This window comes from Sarcophilus harrisii, chromosome 2, assembly GCF_902635505.1.
Source record: "Sarcophilus harrisii chromosome 2, mSarHar1.11, whole genome shotgun sequence".
NCBI lineage: Eukaryota > Metazoa > Chordata > Mammalia > Dasyuromorphia > Dasyuridae > Sarcophilus > Sarcophilus harrisii.
This window is the reverse complement of record NC_045427.1, coordinates 214,879,822-214,896,249: the sequence shown is the minus strand read 5'-3', so window position 1 is coordinate 214,896,249 and position 16,428 is coordinate 214,879,822. Positions and strand designations below refer to the sequence as shown.

The window sequence follows — 16,428 nt, the reverse complement described above, 5'->3', positions numbered from 1 at the left end:
GTTTACTTGTCGCTTGGATAGCTGAGACAGGAGAGAGGGAGGAGGGAAGAGACCCTCGTACTCCCAGCCTCGCGCAGGACCCTGGAGCGCGAGCTGGCAGGTCGCTTCTCGGCCTCTCCTTTTGCCCGCAGTCCTCTGCCTGCCGGTTGTCATTGTGAACAACCGTCGCCTTCGCCTAGAGGCCATGGCCTCCCGCAGCTCGGGCACCCTATTTACTGGCAACAGTGCCGCCTATGTGCCCCCCAGTCTCATGCCTGGGTAAGCCAAGAAGCTCTGTGCTTCTCCAGACCCATATCTGCTGTAAAATAGTCCTAAGGTGCATCCCGGGGGTGGGGCCCTAGGGCCCCTGAGTGAGAGAGACAGGTGTGCACAAAAAAATCAGAGGCTTCTGGGCACAGCTGGACAGAGGGCTACATGCCAGGAAGACCAGGGTCCACATCCTGCCTCTGATGCTTGCTGTGCAACTAAGGGCATGTCCTTCAACATCTCCAAACCTCAGTTTCCTCATCTGTAAAATGGAGATTGTTACACTTGTTGCAGTACCTACCTCCCAGTAATGTTGTCGATTAGAGTGAAATATTATATGGAATGCTTGTTGCTAAAATATCCTATTAATGTCAATTATGATGATGATGATGATGATGATGATGAAGAAACTCAACAGGGGCTGACCCTCCCAGGCTGCCCTAAGAATTGGAGCCAGGAGATAGAAAATAAATAGGGTTTCTAGGGCTGGTACTTTAGGGCCACACCAGCCAACTCTTGTGTTTAGGAAGGAAATTGATTGAGAGAAATCAATTTTTACCAAAAAGGGAAGAAATGAATAGAAAGAGATTAAAAAACCTTGCTTGTCTATAGATGGAAAAAGGAGTTTACTAGACCCACTCTTCAGAGGACAGATTGTTCTCTCCCCCAGTCCCAGCATTCCCATACTTTTTACTTGGTTTGTTACAGTTATACATTGACCCTTGAGATCTTCTAGGTGTAGGAAAGGCCCCTGCCAAAACAAGCCAAAACAAACATTCACATCCTAAAGACAGGGAATCATGGGAAATATAAAAATATCAAAACTGGAAGGGATCTTAGAATTTACCTCATCCCAAATCACTTATTTTATGGATGAGGAAATTGAAGCACAGGGGGTAAACACAGAGATCCTGATGGAAGGTGCATTAGAGTGACCTGGGAGTATGGGGTTCTTGTGTACCTTTACAAACACTTACAGAACTGGATTCAATCTTCTCTAAGAGTCCTATAAAACTTTACAAGCCTTTTTAGAAAAAAGTCACCTTCAGCATATGGGTTAGATTTTTTTTTTAAAGGATTTACCTTTTATCTCTTTTTCTATTTTCATACATGTATGACTTCAATTCTTCTCTCCTCCCAACTTCTTGCTACTTGCTGCCTTGTATTCCTCCTATTCTACCTACCTTCCACTGCCATCCTTATCTCCTCCCTTAGCTTAGCATTTCACATCATCAGCCTGTATGTGGAGACTGTGACAAAGGTCCAAGGACTTCTAGAACTAGTCCAAATGTAGTACCATGATCTCCACCAACTGTAGAAAGGTCATGTTCCTAGTTAAATCAAAATCTGATTTTACTGAAAAGTGATGAGAAGTACTGAAAGAATGCAAGGTTTGGAATCAGAGAACTGGGTACTCTCATACTTATTAGTTATAATCTTGGACAATTCTCTGAGCCTAAGTTTCTTCCTCTGTGGAAAAAAGATGGGGGGGGGATTTGAAATAGTCTCTGAGGGTCCTTTCCAGCTCTAAATCCATGATCCAAGGATGATCCATATAAGGTCACATGTCACAAATTCAAATCCACAGGGTCCTTAGAGTCCACCTAGTCCAACTCCTACATTTTACAGAAGAACCTGAAGCTCCATAGAGAGATGAACAGCTTGCTCTTGTTCATACAAGCGATGGGTGACAGAGTCAAAAATTAGAAGCAGACACTCTGGTTCCAAATCCACTATATTCTCCTGGAGTTTGCACTTGCACTTGTGGGTGATGGGGAGTCATTGTAAGGTTTTCAACAAGGGGTGACATGATGAAAATGGTGTTTTAGGAAAATAATCTGCTTGAAATATGGATAGATTGGAAGAGAAAGCACCCAGTAGCATTGATAGGAAGCTTTTGAAATGATCTTGGCATGAAGCTCTGACTAATGGTGTGATCCAGTTCAAGAAGATCAAGTGATTTGTCCAAACTTATCACTCTTTGCAAATGCAACCATTGTTGGGTTCACAGCAACCAACTCTTTACTCGCATAGGCACACACACTGGTTTCCAGTCTTTTCAGGAGGGCTAACTTCTAGACTTCCAAGCTGCAAGTAGGCTAGAATTTTTGGAAGCAGCACAGAGTGTTTTTTCTCTTCTCCTATTTTCTCAAAAAGATGAGAAGATAGTGCAGTTCTCAATCTCACCTTAAGAAGCCATTTGTGCATTTCTTAAGTCATTTTTCACCTCTCTTCATTCACTCCTTTTAGACAATTTGTGTAACTGACAACACCTCTTTACTACATTCTGAACTTGGGGAGCAACTCCTACTGAAGTCAGTTGATGAGTGTGCCAGATAGCATGCTATCCAGGCTTTGAACATGCTAAGTAAGATAAAAATCATGTCTTCCATACTTTCTAGATCAGGACTTCTTAAACTTTTTCCACTCCATTCCAGAGAAATTTTTATGTAAACAAGGATATATCGTCACATAAAAGAGGTATACAAACCAAACATTTATTGATAATAAATCATAATTTCAATATCCCCACATTCAATTATAAGATCCCATATAGGGTTACAATCCAAGTTTAAGAAGCTGGGTTCTAGGGGCAGGTAGATGGTGCAGTAGATAAAGCACTAGCCCTGACTTCAGGAGAACCTGACTTCAAAAGCAGCCTCAGACACTTCCTAAATGTGTGACCCCAGACAAGTCACTTAGCTTCAATTGCCTCAGCAAAAAAGAGAAGAAAGAGAGAAGAAAGAATGAAAAAAGAAAAAGGAGAAGGAGGAAGTGGAGGAGGAGAAGGAGGAGGAGGAGGAGGAGGAGGAGAAAGAGAAGGAGGAGGAGGAGGAGAAAGAGGAAGAGGAGGTGAAGGGGAAGGGGAGGGAAGGGGAAGGAAGACGAACAACAACAAAAACAAGAACAAGAAGAATGAATTAGAAGAAGCTGTATTCCAAAGAAATTATATGGATTGTGCATCAGGATACCACTATACTAGATATGGATATAGTGCCTTCTGTGGTTGAAATCTCATTACCTCTCATCTAGACCATTGCAAAAGATTTCCGACTAGTTCTATTTTCTCCATCCACCCTCTAAAAAGCTGGGTGATTTATTAACAAAGCCCAATTGTGTCCATCCTCTCCCTCTGCTCAAGAAACTTCTGTAGTTCTCCATTACCTTTGAGATCAAATATAAATTCTTCTCTTTGGCAGATAAAGCTCTTTCATGCATGATTCTAGACCATTTTACTAGGCTGCTTATGAAACTGCTCCTGTCGTACTGACTTCTTAGCTTTTTTTTATATCCAACTTTCCATATCCCATCTCCTATAACCTGCACAGTGTTCTGGCACTTAGTAAGTTCTTATCAAATGTTTTTCATTTATTTATTCCCATCTTTATGCCTTTGCATAGGTGGTTACTCATATCTGTGATGCTTCTTCCTCCCTCTGTCTCTTTGAATCCATATGAGGTTATCTTTAAGATTTAACTCAAATGCTCTGTCATACAAGGAATATCCCAGTTGTTAGAGCTTCTCCCTCCCCCAAAATTACTTTGAGTTTATTATCTAAGGATTTTGAATTTGAACCCAGATCCTCCAATCCTAGAGGAAAGGTTCTTTCCACGGTGCAACACCATCTCCTGCTGAATTCCAGGTCTAGTCCAAATACCAATATGTAAATTCTGCCCAAATTTACATACATACATATTGTTTTCCTCCAGTAGAAGGTATATTTTTTGAAGTTTGGGACTCTTATTTTTTGTCCTATCTTAACATCTAGAACAAAGAGATAAAAGGCTTATCATTTCATTGGTAATAAAGAACTCCAAACTCCCTCTACTTATGCAGATTGTCACTTTCTCTGACATGTACCTTTACTTAAGGAATTGTCTGGTAGAGCACTGATGGGTGAAGGGCTTTTAGAGGTCTTCCTGGCAGTATGAGGCAGAGGTATGATTTGACACTAGAGTGCAGCTTTCTAAGGACTTAATGGAATGGGGGAAATGGGATGCTCAGATACCTTCCAATTCTTAAGATTTTAAGGCTAAGATCCCACATTCTGCTCTTCCCATGTCCATTTCACTCTCACCATTTTATCTAAATGATTGCCTAAAAATTGCTTTTCCATTTGTTCTCAGCAGAAAGTATAGAAATGGGAAGGGTGGGCTGTTGGGAAGGGCAAAAGAGAAGAGAACTGATGAAGATGAACAAGTTAATTAGTTAATAAAACTACAATTGGTGTCCTTGATGACTCATGGTAACAGTAATTAATGTTAGATATTAGCTCAGGAAGGAGCTGGTGTTATTAAGAGGGAAGAGGGAATTGCTTCCATTGCACACCAAAGTCCCACTCCTAGTCTACTAAACCAACAGCAAAATGATTATTTTTCTTTAGGGCCCTGCCATGCATTTCTTGTGAATGTATACATAGTGGAGGACAGGTGAGAGAAGGAGGAGCCAAGAGCTGGATGAGAATATCTACAGAATATTTGAGGTCCTGCCATGTGATCCATTATACCCTATTGTAAAGGGTCAAACCATCCCCAAGTACACATTGGAGAATACTTTGCAAGAAGATCACACATCTCCCTCCAAGGTTTTACCTTCTAGCAGAACTGGGCATGCAGCAAGGGCTCAAACAGGCATCTCTACTAGGAACAAGTTTACATGTGTGAGGAGCTGGAGAGACACTTTCCCAGCAATCCCAGAGGGGAAGCCAGGCAGAGTCCTGAGAGGAATGTGGAGAAGAGAAGATTTCAATTTGGATGCAAATATTCTGCCATTCGATGAGTGGGAAAGCAATGTGCATGTGTGGAGGAGGAGCAGAACAGAGAGTATGGGGGTGGCTACAAGAAGAATAACAATAGCATCTCAAATTTCTATTTTACCTTTCTTTAAAAGAAGCTTAAATTCCTCTGGAGACAATGATGAATTACGAGAAGAGCTCTGGAATAAGTGAAGCAAGGCTCATGGGTCAGAAAAGATCTAGGACAAGTGTGAGATAATTATTGACCTTGTCCACCTCTAGTCCCCCAAGTCCCATCTGCCCACTTCCTTGTGGAGGCAGAGAAAGAACTGACATTTTAGATTAAATTTCTATTTCTGGTTCTATAGACCTTTGAGGTATGATTAAACCAAGGGAGAGATTTTAGGACTTGACTATAGGTCTCTGGTAGATATAGGGTGAATTCTGGCAGAAGAGTACCTAAAATAGGGCAGGCAGGACTTTAGCCAACTTCTGACTAGCAAGGTCTTCTACTTTCTGCTGTGGTCCAGAGGCCATTGTACTTATGCTTCTTGTTTTCCAGTCTTCTGCCAGCAATACTCCTAATTAATTGGGAATGGGAAATTGAGGATGGAAAACTAGAAATGGAGGTTGCTATCAGAATAGTTCAGGGGAGGAGGGAGATAAGATGGGTCATATTTATTCCCCCTATGATTCACCTAAAGTCCACCTCCCTGTATTGTTTCTGTTTTTAAAAATCTCTTTCCTAAGGAATTTATGACCAAAGAAGAACTAGAGTACATTATGAAATGCAAAATGGAAAGCTTTGATTACATTAAATTAAAAAGATTTTACACAAACAAAACCAACACAAGATTAAGAGGAAAGTACAAACTACAAAGCTGGAGGAAAATTTTATACCCGGTATTTCTGATAAAGGCCTCATTTCTATAATATAGAAAGAACAAATTTCTATAATATAGAAAAGACAAATTTATAAGATTACAAGTCATTTTTCTATTGATAAATGATCAAAGGATATGGACACTTTTCAGATGATGAAATTAAAGCCATCTGTAGTCATGTGACAAAGTTTTCTAAATCACTATTGATTAGAGAAATGCAAATTAAACAACTCTACACATCTCTTAGACTGGCTAAGATGACAGAAAAAGTTAATAATAAATGTTGGAGGGGATGTTTGTTGCTCTGGAGAACAATTTGGGACTATGCCCACAAGATTATAAAACTGTTCATATCCTTTCATTCAGCAGTGTCACTATTGAGTTTATATCCCAAGGAGATCATCAAGGAGGGAAAAGGACCCCATGTGCAAAAATGTTTGTAGCAGCTCTTTTTGTGGTGGCAAAGAATTAGAAAATCAGTTGGAGAATAGATGAATAAGTTGTGGTATATGAATGTAATAGAATACTCTTATTCTATAAAAAATGATAAACAAGCTGATTTTAGAAAGAACTGGAAAGATTTACAACTGCTGCTGAGGAAAACAAGTAGAACCAGGAGTATGTCATACACAATAATAGCAAGATTATACAATGAGCATCTATGAAAGACTGGGTTCTTCTCAGCAGTTCAGTGATCCAAGGCAATCCCAATAAACTTCAGATAGAAAATGCCATCTGCATCCAGAAAGAGAACTATGGAAACTGAATGGAAATCAACAAGTGCTATATTCACTTTTTTTCTTTTTCTTCTGTTTTTTTTTTTTTTTCTCTCATAGTTTTTCCTCAATTAAAAAAAAAAAAAAAAGAATCTACTATGCTACAGGCACTATGTTACACTCTGAGGTTACAATATATGTACAATATAGACAGTCCCAGGTCTCAAAGAGCTTACAGTCTAATTGGAAAGACAAAATGCAAATGACCGTGTACAAATAAGATAAAGAGAAGATAAGATAAAGAGAGAACTAAAAGTGAAGGCAAGGCACTCAAATGAAGGGGAATAATCAGAAAGAGCTTCTTGCAGAAGGTGGAATTTTAGCTCAGACTTGAGGGAATCTAGAGAATATAGAAAGAAGGCAGAGAGGAGTTTCTGTCCCTGTGTGGCTTAGAGTAAATGGTTTTTGCACTTCAGAATTCTGACCTTTTAACAGGAGTCAAAGAAATAAAATAAAACTCTTAGGAAATTCCACATATCCTGACCTAAGATCTCCCACACTAACTACTTTGTACAAAAATGATTCCAGTAAATACTACAGATAAAGCCTGGCTTTCACTTTGTAAGGCATTCACAAATCTAAGAGTAATATGATACTGGATGACAGGAGAGCAAGTGGGATGATGATATGGGATGATGATAAATTAGGGAACTAGGACAAGATGCAATTGAAAATACTAAGATAAACCACATCATGTATTAGACTTGATCAAGGCACTCGATTGGAATGTGAAGACTGAATCACATTAGATAAGGCTTCATAAGTAAAGTTTAATTGTACTTATGATTTAATTTTGGATTTCCAAGAGATTAAATAATAATTGCTCACATTTACATAATACTCTAGGATTTGTAAAGTACTTTACACACATTTTCTCATTTGATCTGCTGTGATCATCCCTGTTTTACAGATGAAGAAACTGAGAATGAAAGAAATTTTATAATTTGTCAGTATTCCTGTACTCTATTACTTGGTGACCTCTTCATTTCCTATGGACCTTATGGTTATTTTTATGCATATTATTTTCTATCCTGTGCCCTAATCCCACATCTCTAATTACCTGTTAAACATTCTGAACCATAGGTCCTATAGACATCTCAAACTTGAAGCATTATCTTTTAGGGAGGCAGGTTGGTATACAGTGGATAGAGTGATGAGTCTGAGGCCAGGAAGACCTCAGCCTCAGAGACTTCTATTTGTTCAGTTTTCTCGACTGTAAAATTTAAAAATAAGAATAGCACCTAACTTAAGGATCAGATGGGATATTTGTTAAGTATTTGACATGTAATAGGTAGTGTATCAATGCTTTCTTCCCTCTTTTCTCCCAAACCTACCATTCTTCCAAACTTAATCAGAAATAAGGTATCCTTCTAGTCCCACAAGTACACAGCTATAAGCCAGTCTCCATTCCTTGCTTTGCCCTACAGGTCCGATCATCTGCCACATCTTGCCAATTCCACCTCTTTATCTTTTGCATCTGTTTCCTTCTTTCCACTCAGACAGCCACTACTCCGGTTCACCTGTCATTTGGACTAATGCAATAGCTTCTTCTTTGGTCCTCTTTCCAACCCATCTTTCGTACAGCTCCCAAAATGACATTCCCTAAAGCATGGATCTGACCATGTCATGCCTCTGCTCAGCTAACTCCAGTGGCTCCCCGTTAGTATTAGGATCAAGTTTTTAATTTTAAAGTCTTTATTGATCCTACTGTAACCTACTTTTGCACACTCTTTAGTGCAGTTGTATTGGCTTTCTCCCTGCTTCTCACATGGGAGATCTCCTGTCTCCATGCCTGAAATGTATCTACTCCCTACCCCCACTTCTTAGAATCCCTAGTTTCTTTTAAAGTTCAGCTCTATGTAAGACTGCTTCTGATTCTCCCTTGCTAAATGCTTCTCTTCTCCACCTATCTTGTGTTTGCTCTGCACATATCTGCTCTAGATATTTGTTGTACATGCTGTATCCCTCTAAAATAAAAACAAAAATCCTTTAAGACCAGAGACTGTTTTACTTTGTCTCTAGATATTCTCAGGGCATGGCATATGCTACAGTAGGTACTTGATAGATGATTTTTGATCAATTAATAAATCAATTTAAGGTTTCTGGAGCCTTTCCTTGGAGGGCTGGGAGACCTCCTGCCAAAAAAGCCCCAAGCTTTCTCTGCTTTCATGTAGTTGATACCTCTATTCTACCTTCATCCAGAAATGTCAGGACCCTTCCTGCTTCTTGAATCAAAGGTCTGGATGTGGAAGAGACTTCAGAGATCACCTAGTCCAAGCCCATTCTCCTACAGAGCTAGGATTGAAACCCAGATCCTTTTTTTTTAAAACCCAGAATTCTTTCCCTGAAACTACACTGTCTCTGTGGCCCCAAGAATCACCTCATTGCTTTTGTGTTTTTTTTAGGTATCAGGGTCATGTTCCAACTATGACCTTCTCCTTTGGGGATACCTATGGCAACGCTACCTGTAAGTACTTCAATGATTGCCGAAACTCATCCCCTGATTTTAGGTATGGTGGCCATTTCCCCATACTTTACTCTGGAAATCCCAACCTGGTGCTGGGTTACCGCTCCCATACCTGGGACCGCTGGCTGCATACTCCCACCTACACGCGCTATAACCTTGACTGCAACAGATCTGCAGAGCTCAAGCAGTTCTACAAGGTGAGCTGGGAATCCATCCTGGGAGAAAGGTGGGGCAACTAGTGCCCCGAAAGAGCACTGGGTTTGGAGATAGAAGTCATGGGTCTGAATCCTGGTTCTGAGTAATTTTATTCAAGTGACTTCATCAACTCTGAACCTCAGCTTCCTTGTGAGAAGAATAAGATGGCCACTAAGGTCCTTTCCAGCTCTCACTATATGATTTTTGAACTCCTGGTCTGGCTGGAGTGAATTCTGCTCCACTTGGTGTTAATTGGGAGAAGGGACTCATTTCCTCAGTTTCCTCAGAGTTTGGGGTTTCAGGTGCTTTTGAATTGCAGGGATAGGTTGAGTCCAGTAACCTGGTAGAATGAAAGGGATCAGTGGTAAGAGGGCTGAAGAATTTGTGTTTTCTATCTTCCTTCATAAACTTCTTATTAGGGATCTAAGGGTCCTATAATGGATTGCTAATGTTATATTTCTTCTGCTGACAAGATAAGGTATGGATGGGGCCATTCTGGAGTCAGGAAACAACCTCTGAGTATGTCACACTTTCTACTCATTGTCCCATAACCTGTTGTCTCTAAACTGGACAGAATAGGGCTTAATCTCGGGGAGTCTGCTGACTGATATAAACTTTATTGAAGGACTCATGGAGACAGAGAAAAAGTATGTAAGTGAATAAATAGATGAACCTAAGCAATCAGAACTAATCCCCTTGACCTCAGGTATGTCTTGATCATAAAGAACATAACATTTGCTATAATTAAATCAAGGCTTCTCTTATAGTAGACACCTTAGGCTGGCGGGAAGTAGCATAAGTAGGATCTCTAAGGCAAAGAATCACATATGAAAGACTTGAAGGGCTGTCAAGCCCCGAGGTGTTCACCCTTCAATCTTATTTTTCTCTACTGGAATCATATATTGGGCTCATTCCCAGGGTGGACGTGGTTCCTACAGGCCTTGATAAAGTGGTCTGGACCAGCTTCCCCAACCTCTCTGCATCCCTCAGGTCTTATGTGCAGTGTCAACAAGACCCAAACTCCCAGGATTCTTGCAAATAGAAATTAAACTTAGAAATATCTAGGTGAATCTTGCTTTACTCAAATTCTAGTTTAATTCTGATCCAATCCCAAGTCTGGCTCAGGAGGTGGATCCTTACCCTAAATTATCTCTGATTTAGAGAATCTTTGGCAATAGGTTGCATACTGAAGTGACCTTGGGAATCCTGGTCCAAAGCAGAATCTTAAATCCACTCTAAAAAAGTCCTGAACTCCCAGCATGACCATGGAACTAATCTGATATTCTTGCACTTCCCAAAAACTATCTGGATAAGGTTTCCTAGGTCTGGTCTGATTGAGACTTCAAATCTAAGGACTAAGCTAGAATTGAACTCTTCTCCATGGGAAGGACATTGAGGGTGTTCATCATCTGAATACTCACCCAATAAGTTCACCCAGTTCCAAAAGAACATTAGAAATTCTGGCCTCATATAGATGGGATTTGGGGCTCAGATATGAACCAAGACCCCTGAGCTCTCTTCAGGGACTATCCTTTCTATCAGAGACCCTATAAATTCAAGATGGCTGAACTCTGGAATCCAGCTATGACAACCTACACATTTTCTTCCTATTACTTTGCTTGTCCTTACCCTAAGTCCCCATTAGTTAAGAATCTTTGATATGTCCTCTTTTCCCCAAATATAGTAATTGTTGTGGAGCCCATGGGAAAGAACAAAGAGTTCATCATTGTGAACAAGCAAGTCCTGGGTGGGAGAATACAGCTAGTGTACACATATGGGTCTCTGTCTTCTACCCTAGGAGAAAGATACCTCCTATTCTTTCTTCCATCCCCATAAACAGTCCTCTCAACCAGTAATGCAAGGTGAAAGTAATGTACATACATACATCTCTCCCATTCTCTGGAGAGAGTTTTCTCTGAGTTAAGGAAGGGAATGTCCACCTAAATTAATTCTGTGTAGGGGTCAGTTGGGTCCATAACTGTGATGAAGGTAATTAGAAAGAAGCTCCCGTGGAAAACACCTTGCCACTTCCTAGTCTCAGGTCCAGATGACTGAAAAAAAACTCAGTTCAAAAAGATATTGGTACCCTACTATTCTCTGTTCTCATGAGCAGAATTCTGTGAACTTCTCCCTGGAAACATACCATCTAGGGACATCAAGGAGTGTGTATGGTGGTACCTCTGGGTGAGGTCCCCCCAGGCACAGGGACACAGAGATGCGAGTGCCTGTGGGCCATGCTTGCTCACTCTCTGACCCCTCTGCCACCACATCCTTGGTTTGAGCTATAGCTGGCACAGATGCACCGAGAACAGTATCAAGACAAGACGGGCACTATGAGCCGGGTCCCTTACTTTGTGCTGCCTGTGAAGGAGAAGGATCGTTATTCTCCGCCTGCTGACCTGTGAGTAACCACTTACCCCACCTCTCTCATTCTGTCTGAGATGCTTCCTGGGGATACTCTATCCCACAATTCTGTGGGACAGAAAATGAAGCTGAGGGATAGAGGAAGTTCAGGATAAAAGCAGGAGATTTTATTTCTTTAAGGTAAGAGGATTCAGTGGGTAGAGAACCAAGAGAGGAATTCTGGCTTTCTGAATTTCCCTGATACCATGAACCAAGGAGTTCTGTGTTTCTGTCCCTCCAAAAGTGGTCTGGGGCACAAATCTTACTATCTAGTGCTAGTGGAGGGCAGCATCCCTCTGTAAGGAAAGCCTTACAGAGAGCAATGTCTAGTACTTTTCTTCTCTTAAAAATGTGTGTGTGTGTGTGAGATTGATGCTTTTTAAAACATTCTTGCCACTTCTGTCTCCCACCCTTCTACCCTTAGCCACTCACAGATCTCTCTCTCCTTCTCCCTTCTTCCTCCCTCTCTCTCTCTCTTTCTCTCTCTCTCTCTCTCTCTCTCTCTCTCTCTCTCTCTCTCTCTCTCTCTCCTCTCTCTCTCTCTCTCTCTCTCTCTCTCTCTCTCTCTCTCTCTCTCTCTCTCTCTCTCTCTCTCTCTCTCTCACACACACACACACACACACACACACACACACACCCCTATGGAACCCTTTCATCATGATCAAACTGATTGTATCTGGTATTTGCCTCATTCCTTACTTACAAGCAGCCACCTCTCTGCTGAGGGAAGAAGGCAAGTTTCATAGCCAAAAATATTTATTAAACACCTACCGTTTGCATAGCACTGAGGTGCTGGTAGAGTCAACATTTCTGTGAAACAGATTCCTGCCCTCATCAAGTTTATAGTCTAATGAATAAACCCTCACTGCCCCACTCTCCTAGGCTATAGCACAATGTGTTGGGAGCTTTGTTGGAAAGCCAACTTTTCTCCACAGACCCTATCATCCAGACCTATTATTTCACTATTATGGCTAATTCTCCTTGCAAGAAATTCCCTATAACAAAGCAGATGGGAACCTTTCAGATAGTTTGAAGTCTTGGCAAGTTGCTCGGAGGCACTAAGAGTTAGAATAACATGCCCAGGGACACCTACCCAGACTCTTTAGTCTAGTGTTCTGACCCTGTGTGTCAGGGGAAGGTCTTGCCTATTCTTTGTCCTGGGCTGGACCTACATGAGCTCTTTCCTCAGCTACATGACCTTGAACAAGTCATTTTCCTCATTGGACCTCAACTTTCTTAATTGTGAAGTGAGGAGAAATCTTTAAGATCTTTCCCAATGAAAACTGACTTCTTTAGTACCCCTCAGCATTCCCTGCCCTCATGGAATCAGGAAACAGTAGTGGCCAAATATATGGGCTTTGATAGTGAATGGCTCAACATGCAAGCCAAGGAGATGAAACCACCTTATCCAATGATCCAAATCCTCTCCTAGAAGCAGGTTTTCTTATATTTGTCTTCTTTGTTTCTTCTAAGGCCCAAAGAGGTGAGAGATGGAGAGAGTATGTCTGACCCAAGTTATTTGTAGCTAAAAAGAGTCTTAGAGCTCAACCCTCTTTCCCCTCTACCTCTAATTGTACAGGTGAATGGATAAGCCCTGGAGAGGGAGAATGATTGGTTAAAATTTAAAAATTATTTAACAGTTAAAATTATTAAAATGATGGATAAATGGTTCTGAACCCAGAACCTCTATCTCAAATCCAGAGACCTTTCCATTAAGCTATTACATTATTGTTGTTCAATCTTTTCAGTCATGACCCACTCAGGGACTAACAAATATTCCTCAACATTTGCAATGGGATGAAATCAGGATAGAATAATTATTAAAGGCCTTGAGGAATTACATTCCATTCTCATTCCCATTCCATTCAACATTTATGTAAATATTCCTTTGTAAAAGGCAATGGAGCTAGATAAAGGGGGAAGTAAAATAGAAAACTGAAACAGTCCCTACCCTCAAAGAGCTTACATTTTATTATAATAAATAAAATCATATATGCCCAAATAAGTAATTATAAAACTTACATAAATATAAATTAATTTTAGGGAGCAGGAAGCACTGATAATTGTGGGAATCAGGAAAAGTCTCAATTTTGAATTGGGTCTTTGAACTGGGAAATAAAGGAATCCTGAAAGGATAGCCAAAAGATATGTTTGAAAGTGCTATCGGGACCTTAGTACAGGGATGTGTGGGCTGAATGTATATTTCTATAAGTTTCTGGCATGTTCCTTTTTCCTCCCCATTCTCCCTTTCTGATTTCCTCCTTTTCCCTTACTTCCCTGAATCACTGTCCATCCTCCATTAATGAGATCCAAAGTATCCTTAGACCCAGTATAACTCTATGGTGCACCTCTCACTGTCCTCAGCTTGGGGTCCCCTCCAGCTTTTGTCCTTGTTCTGCTGACACTTGTATCTACTTTTCTGGATTTTAGGAGCAGCATTCAAAACCCGGAAATGGTGCAGAATTTAAACTGCTCTCCAAGACTTTAAAAAGGTTTGTTGGGCCATACTCAAATAAGCTAACTCTCAGAGACAATAGCCCTCAAGTCTTTTTGGATCTCCAAAAGGGTCCACTGAGCCAGAGGCCTGGAGGGATCATTCCTACAGTTCTAAGCAGCATCACCTGCTCCCACAGGCGATGCGACTGTGGCCAACATACCCTAATTCCCTTTTCTGTTGTGCATCTCTTGTTCCCCACTTTTCCAGGTGACCGAGGGAAGAGTATGAGTGGGGTAAAGGGTGGGGGGTGGGGGAGGGACAGGTAAATGGGGGTTAGCATTTCTGTGTTCCTTAGAGCACTGCACTGAAAAGCCCATTGTGTTTACTCCCTGCACTCTCCCATCCTGGAAGTGTGAGCCTAATGTCAATGCTGATACCCTCCTGGAAAGAATGGACAGCTGATATGGATGGGGAGGAGGGGGGGAGGGAGGTAGGGATGAGACTATTCCACTCACTAAATTTCAGGAAAATAGCTGAATTTTCAGGTACTGGTTGCCCCCTAGCGGTGACCGTCAGCTAAAAAACATTTTTTATAAGAAGGAGGACCAGGAAACAATTATTAAGGCTAAAGAAAAAATAAGACATATTCTTATTCTTTAGTAGGAAGGTAGTGTTGAGGGCCACTTTTAGAGTGTTAGTGCAACAAACCCTAGGTTTGATTGGTTAGCTTCCGATTCATCTAAAAATATAGTGTAATGATGAGTGTGGCATCCAGACTGTCTGAAGAATGAATTAGAAGGGGTTTCCTCACTTGGTAGTTTCATTGCAAAATCTCTCTCTCTCTCTATCTGTATGTCTGTCTGTCTCTGTCTTTTGTCTCTTTCTATGTCTGTCCCTGTTTATGTCTCTGTTTCTGTCTCCTCTCTGTCTCTTTCTGTCTGTATCTGTCTGTTTCTATCTCCCTGTCTTTGTCCGTCTGTCTGTCTGTTTCTCTCTCTCTGTTTCTTTCTCTGTATCTCTGTCTCTGTTTCTCTCTATTTCCATCTCTGTCTCTCTGTCTCTCTGTCTGTCTCTTTCTCTTTTTGCTCTCTCCCCACCATTGGATGACTCTTCACTTAGTAAAATGCCTAGGCTGGTCTTTATTTATCTCCTTCTCCTCTTTTCCATAGACTACTGTTGTCCCCGAGAAAAAATGTGGCACTTATTTAGAATGACTTCCTGAGAACCTGAAGACAAACCAAACTTTACCTTCTGGCAACGAGTCTCCACCCAGGATACTTATGTGAGAGATTATTACTTTGACTCTAGAGCTTGAGACCAGATACCCAAAGCCAGCAGAATCTTGTTGCCAGGGACCCAGATAGGTCTGATTCACAATAAAATGTTTAACTTTTACAGTTTATCCTTCCTTTTTTTCCATGCCAATGGGATTTCTTGGTAGGAGCAGCATGGGACTCTTAGCACAGGTTAAGTCTGACCTGAATATCAGGGTTCAAGGATGCCCTCATCAAGTCCTATCTGGGGTGATATATTTGTTTGTGGACAGAGGGACACTGATGACCTAATGTGAGTCTAGAGAATCGTGATCAGGATGTTGAAGGGTCTGGAAGCTATGTCATATGATGATCTTGAAGGAACTGAAGGTTTTTTAGTTTGGAAAAGAGATTAAAGGTGTTAGAGAGGCACATACTCTCCATTTTTATCTATTTGAAAAGGACTGTCTTGCAGAAGACACATTTGACTTATTCTGCTTTCACAAAGCAGAAGGAGGACCAACTGGTGAAAGAGAGATTTAAATTTCAGCTCACTGCAACAAAGACCATCCTAAAGCTGAGAGCAGGGGAGGAATAAAACGAGCTACTTTATTGGATAGTGAATTCTATATAAATGGAAGTATTTAAACAAAGGCTATATGACTAATTGACAGGAATTTTATTGAATGAAATTTCTGTATTTGGTAGAAATTTCATAGGATTCTCTCCACTAACTTTTTTTCCCTCTCTCCACTAGTTTTTAAGGTCTTTTTCCCTATCTTACTGTTTCAAGACTTGGTATGGTAGAAAATACATGAAACTGAAAATTGGGACAGTAGGTACAATGCAAGAGGGTTGGAAAAGGTAATTAACTCATTAAAAGATAGATTTGATAAAATGGAAAAATAAAGCAACTCCCAGAAAAACAGAATTTGTGAAATGGGAAAAGAAAATAACTCCTTAAAAAGAAAATTTGTGAAATGAAAAAAATTCCATAGAACAAAGCAACTCATTTAAAAATCAATTGGACAA

The 16,428-nt window shown here is 40.7% G+C and overlaps 1 protein-coding gene across 1 annotated transcript; it reads left to right on the top strand.

The window, feature by feature from the left end:
* FAM166C (family with sequence similarity 166 member C) lies at nt 1–15,538 on the top strand. Its single transcript, XM_012547432.2, has 5 exons — nt 1–258; nt 9,047–9,305; nt 11,592–11,704; nt 14,137–14,198; nt 15,313–15,538. Exons 1-4 carry the CDS (start codon nt 185–187, stop codon nt 14,192–14,194), a joined length of 504 nt encoding a protein of 167 aa, XP_012402886.1. The 5' UTR covers nt 1–184; the 3' UTR covers nt 14,195–14,198; nt 15,313–15,538.
* Nucleotides 15,539–16,428: the final 890 nt, after the last annotated feature.

Bases quoted from the DNA above. Each gene is read 5' to 3' on its own strand.
- FAM166C (XM_012547432.2), top strand. From the start codon at position 185: ATGGCCTCCCGCAGCTCGGGCACCCTATTTACTGGCAACAGTGCCGCC. The intron at 259-9,046 runs GTAAGCCAAGAA...TGTTTTTTTTAG, and splicing joins CCCCCCAGTCTCATGCCTGG to GTATCAGGGTCATGTTCCAA. The intron at 9,306-11,591 runs GTGAGCTGGGAA...TTTGAGCTATAG, and splicing joins AGCTCAAGCAGTTCTACAAG to CTGGCACAGATGCACCGAGA.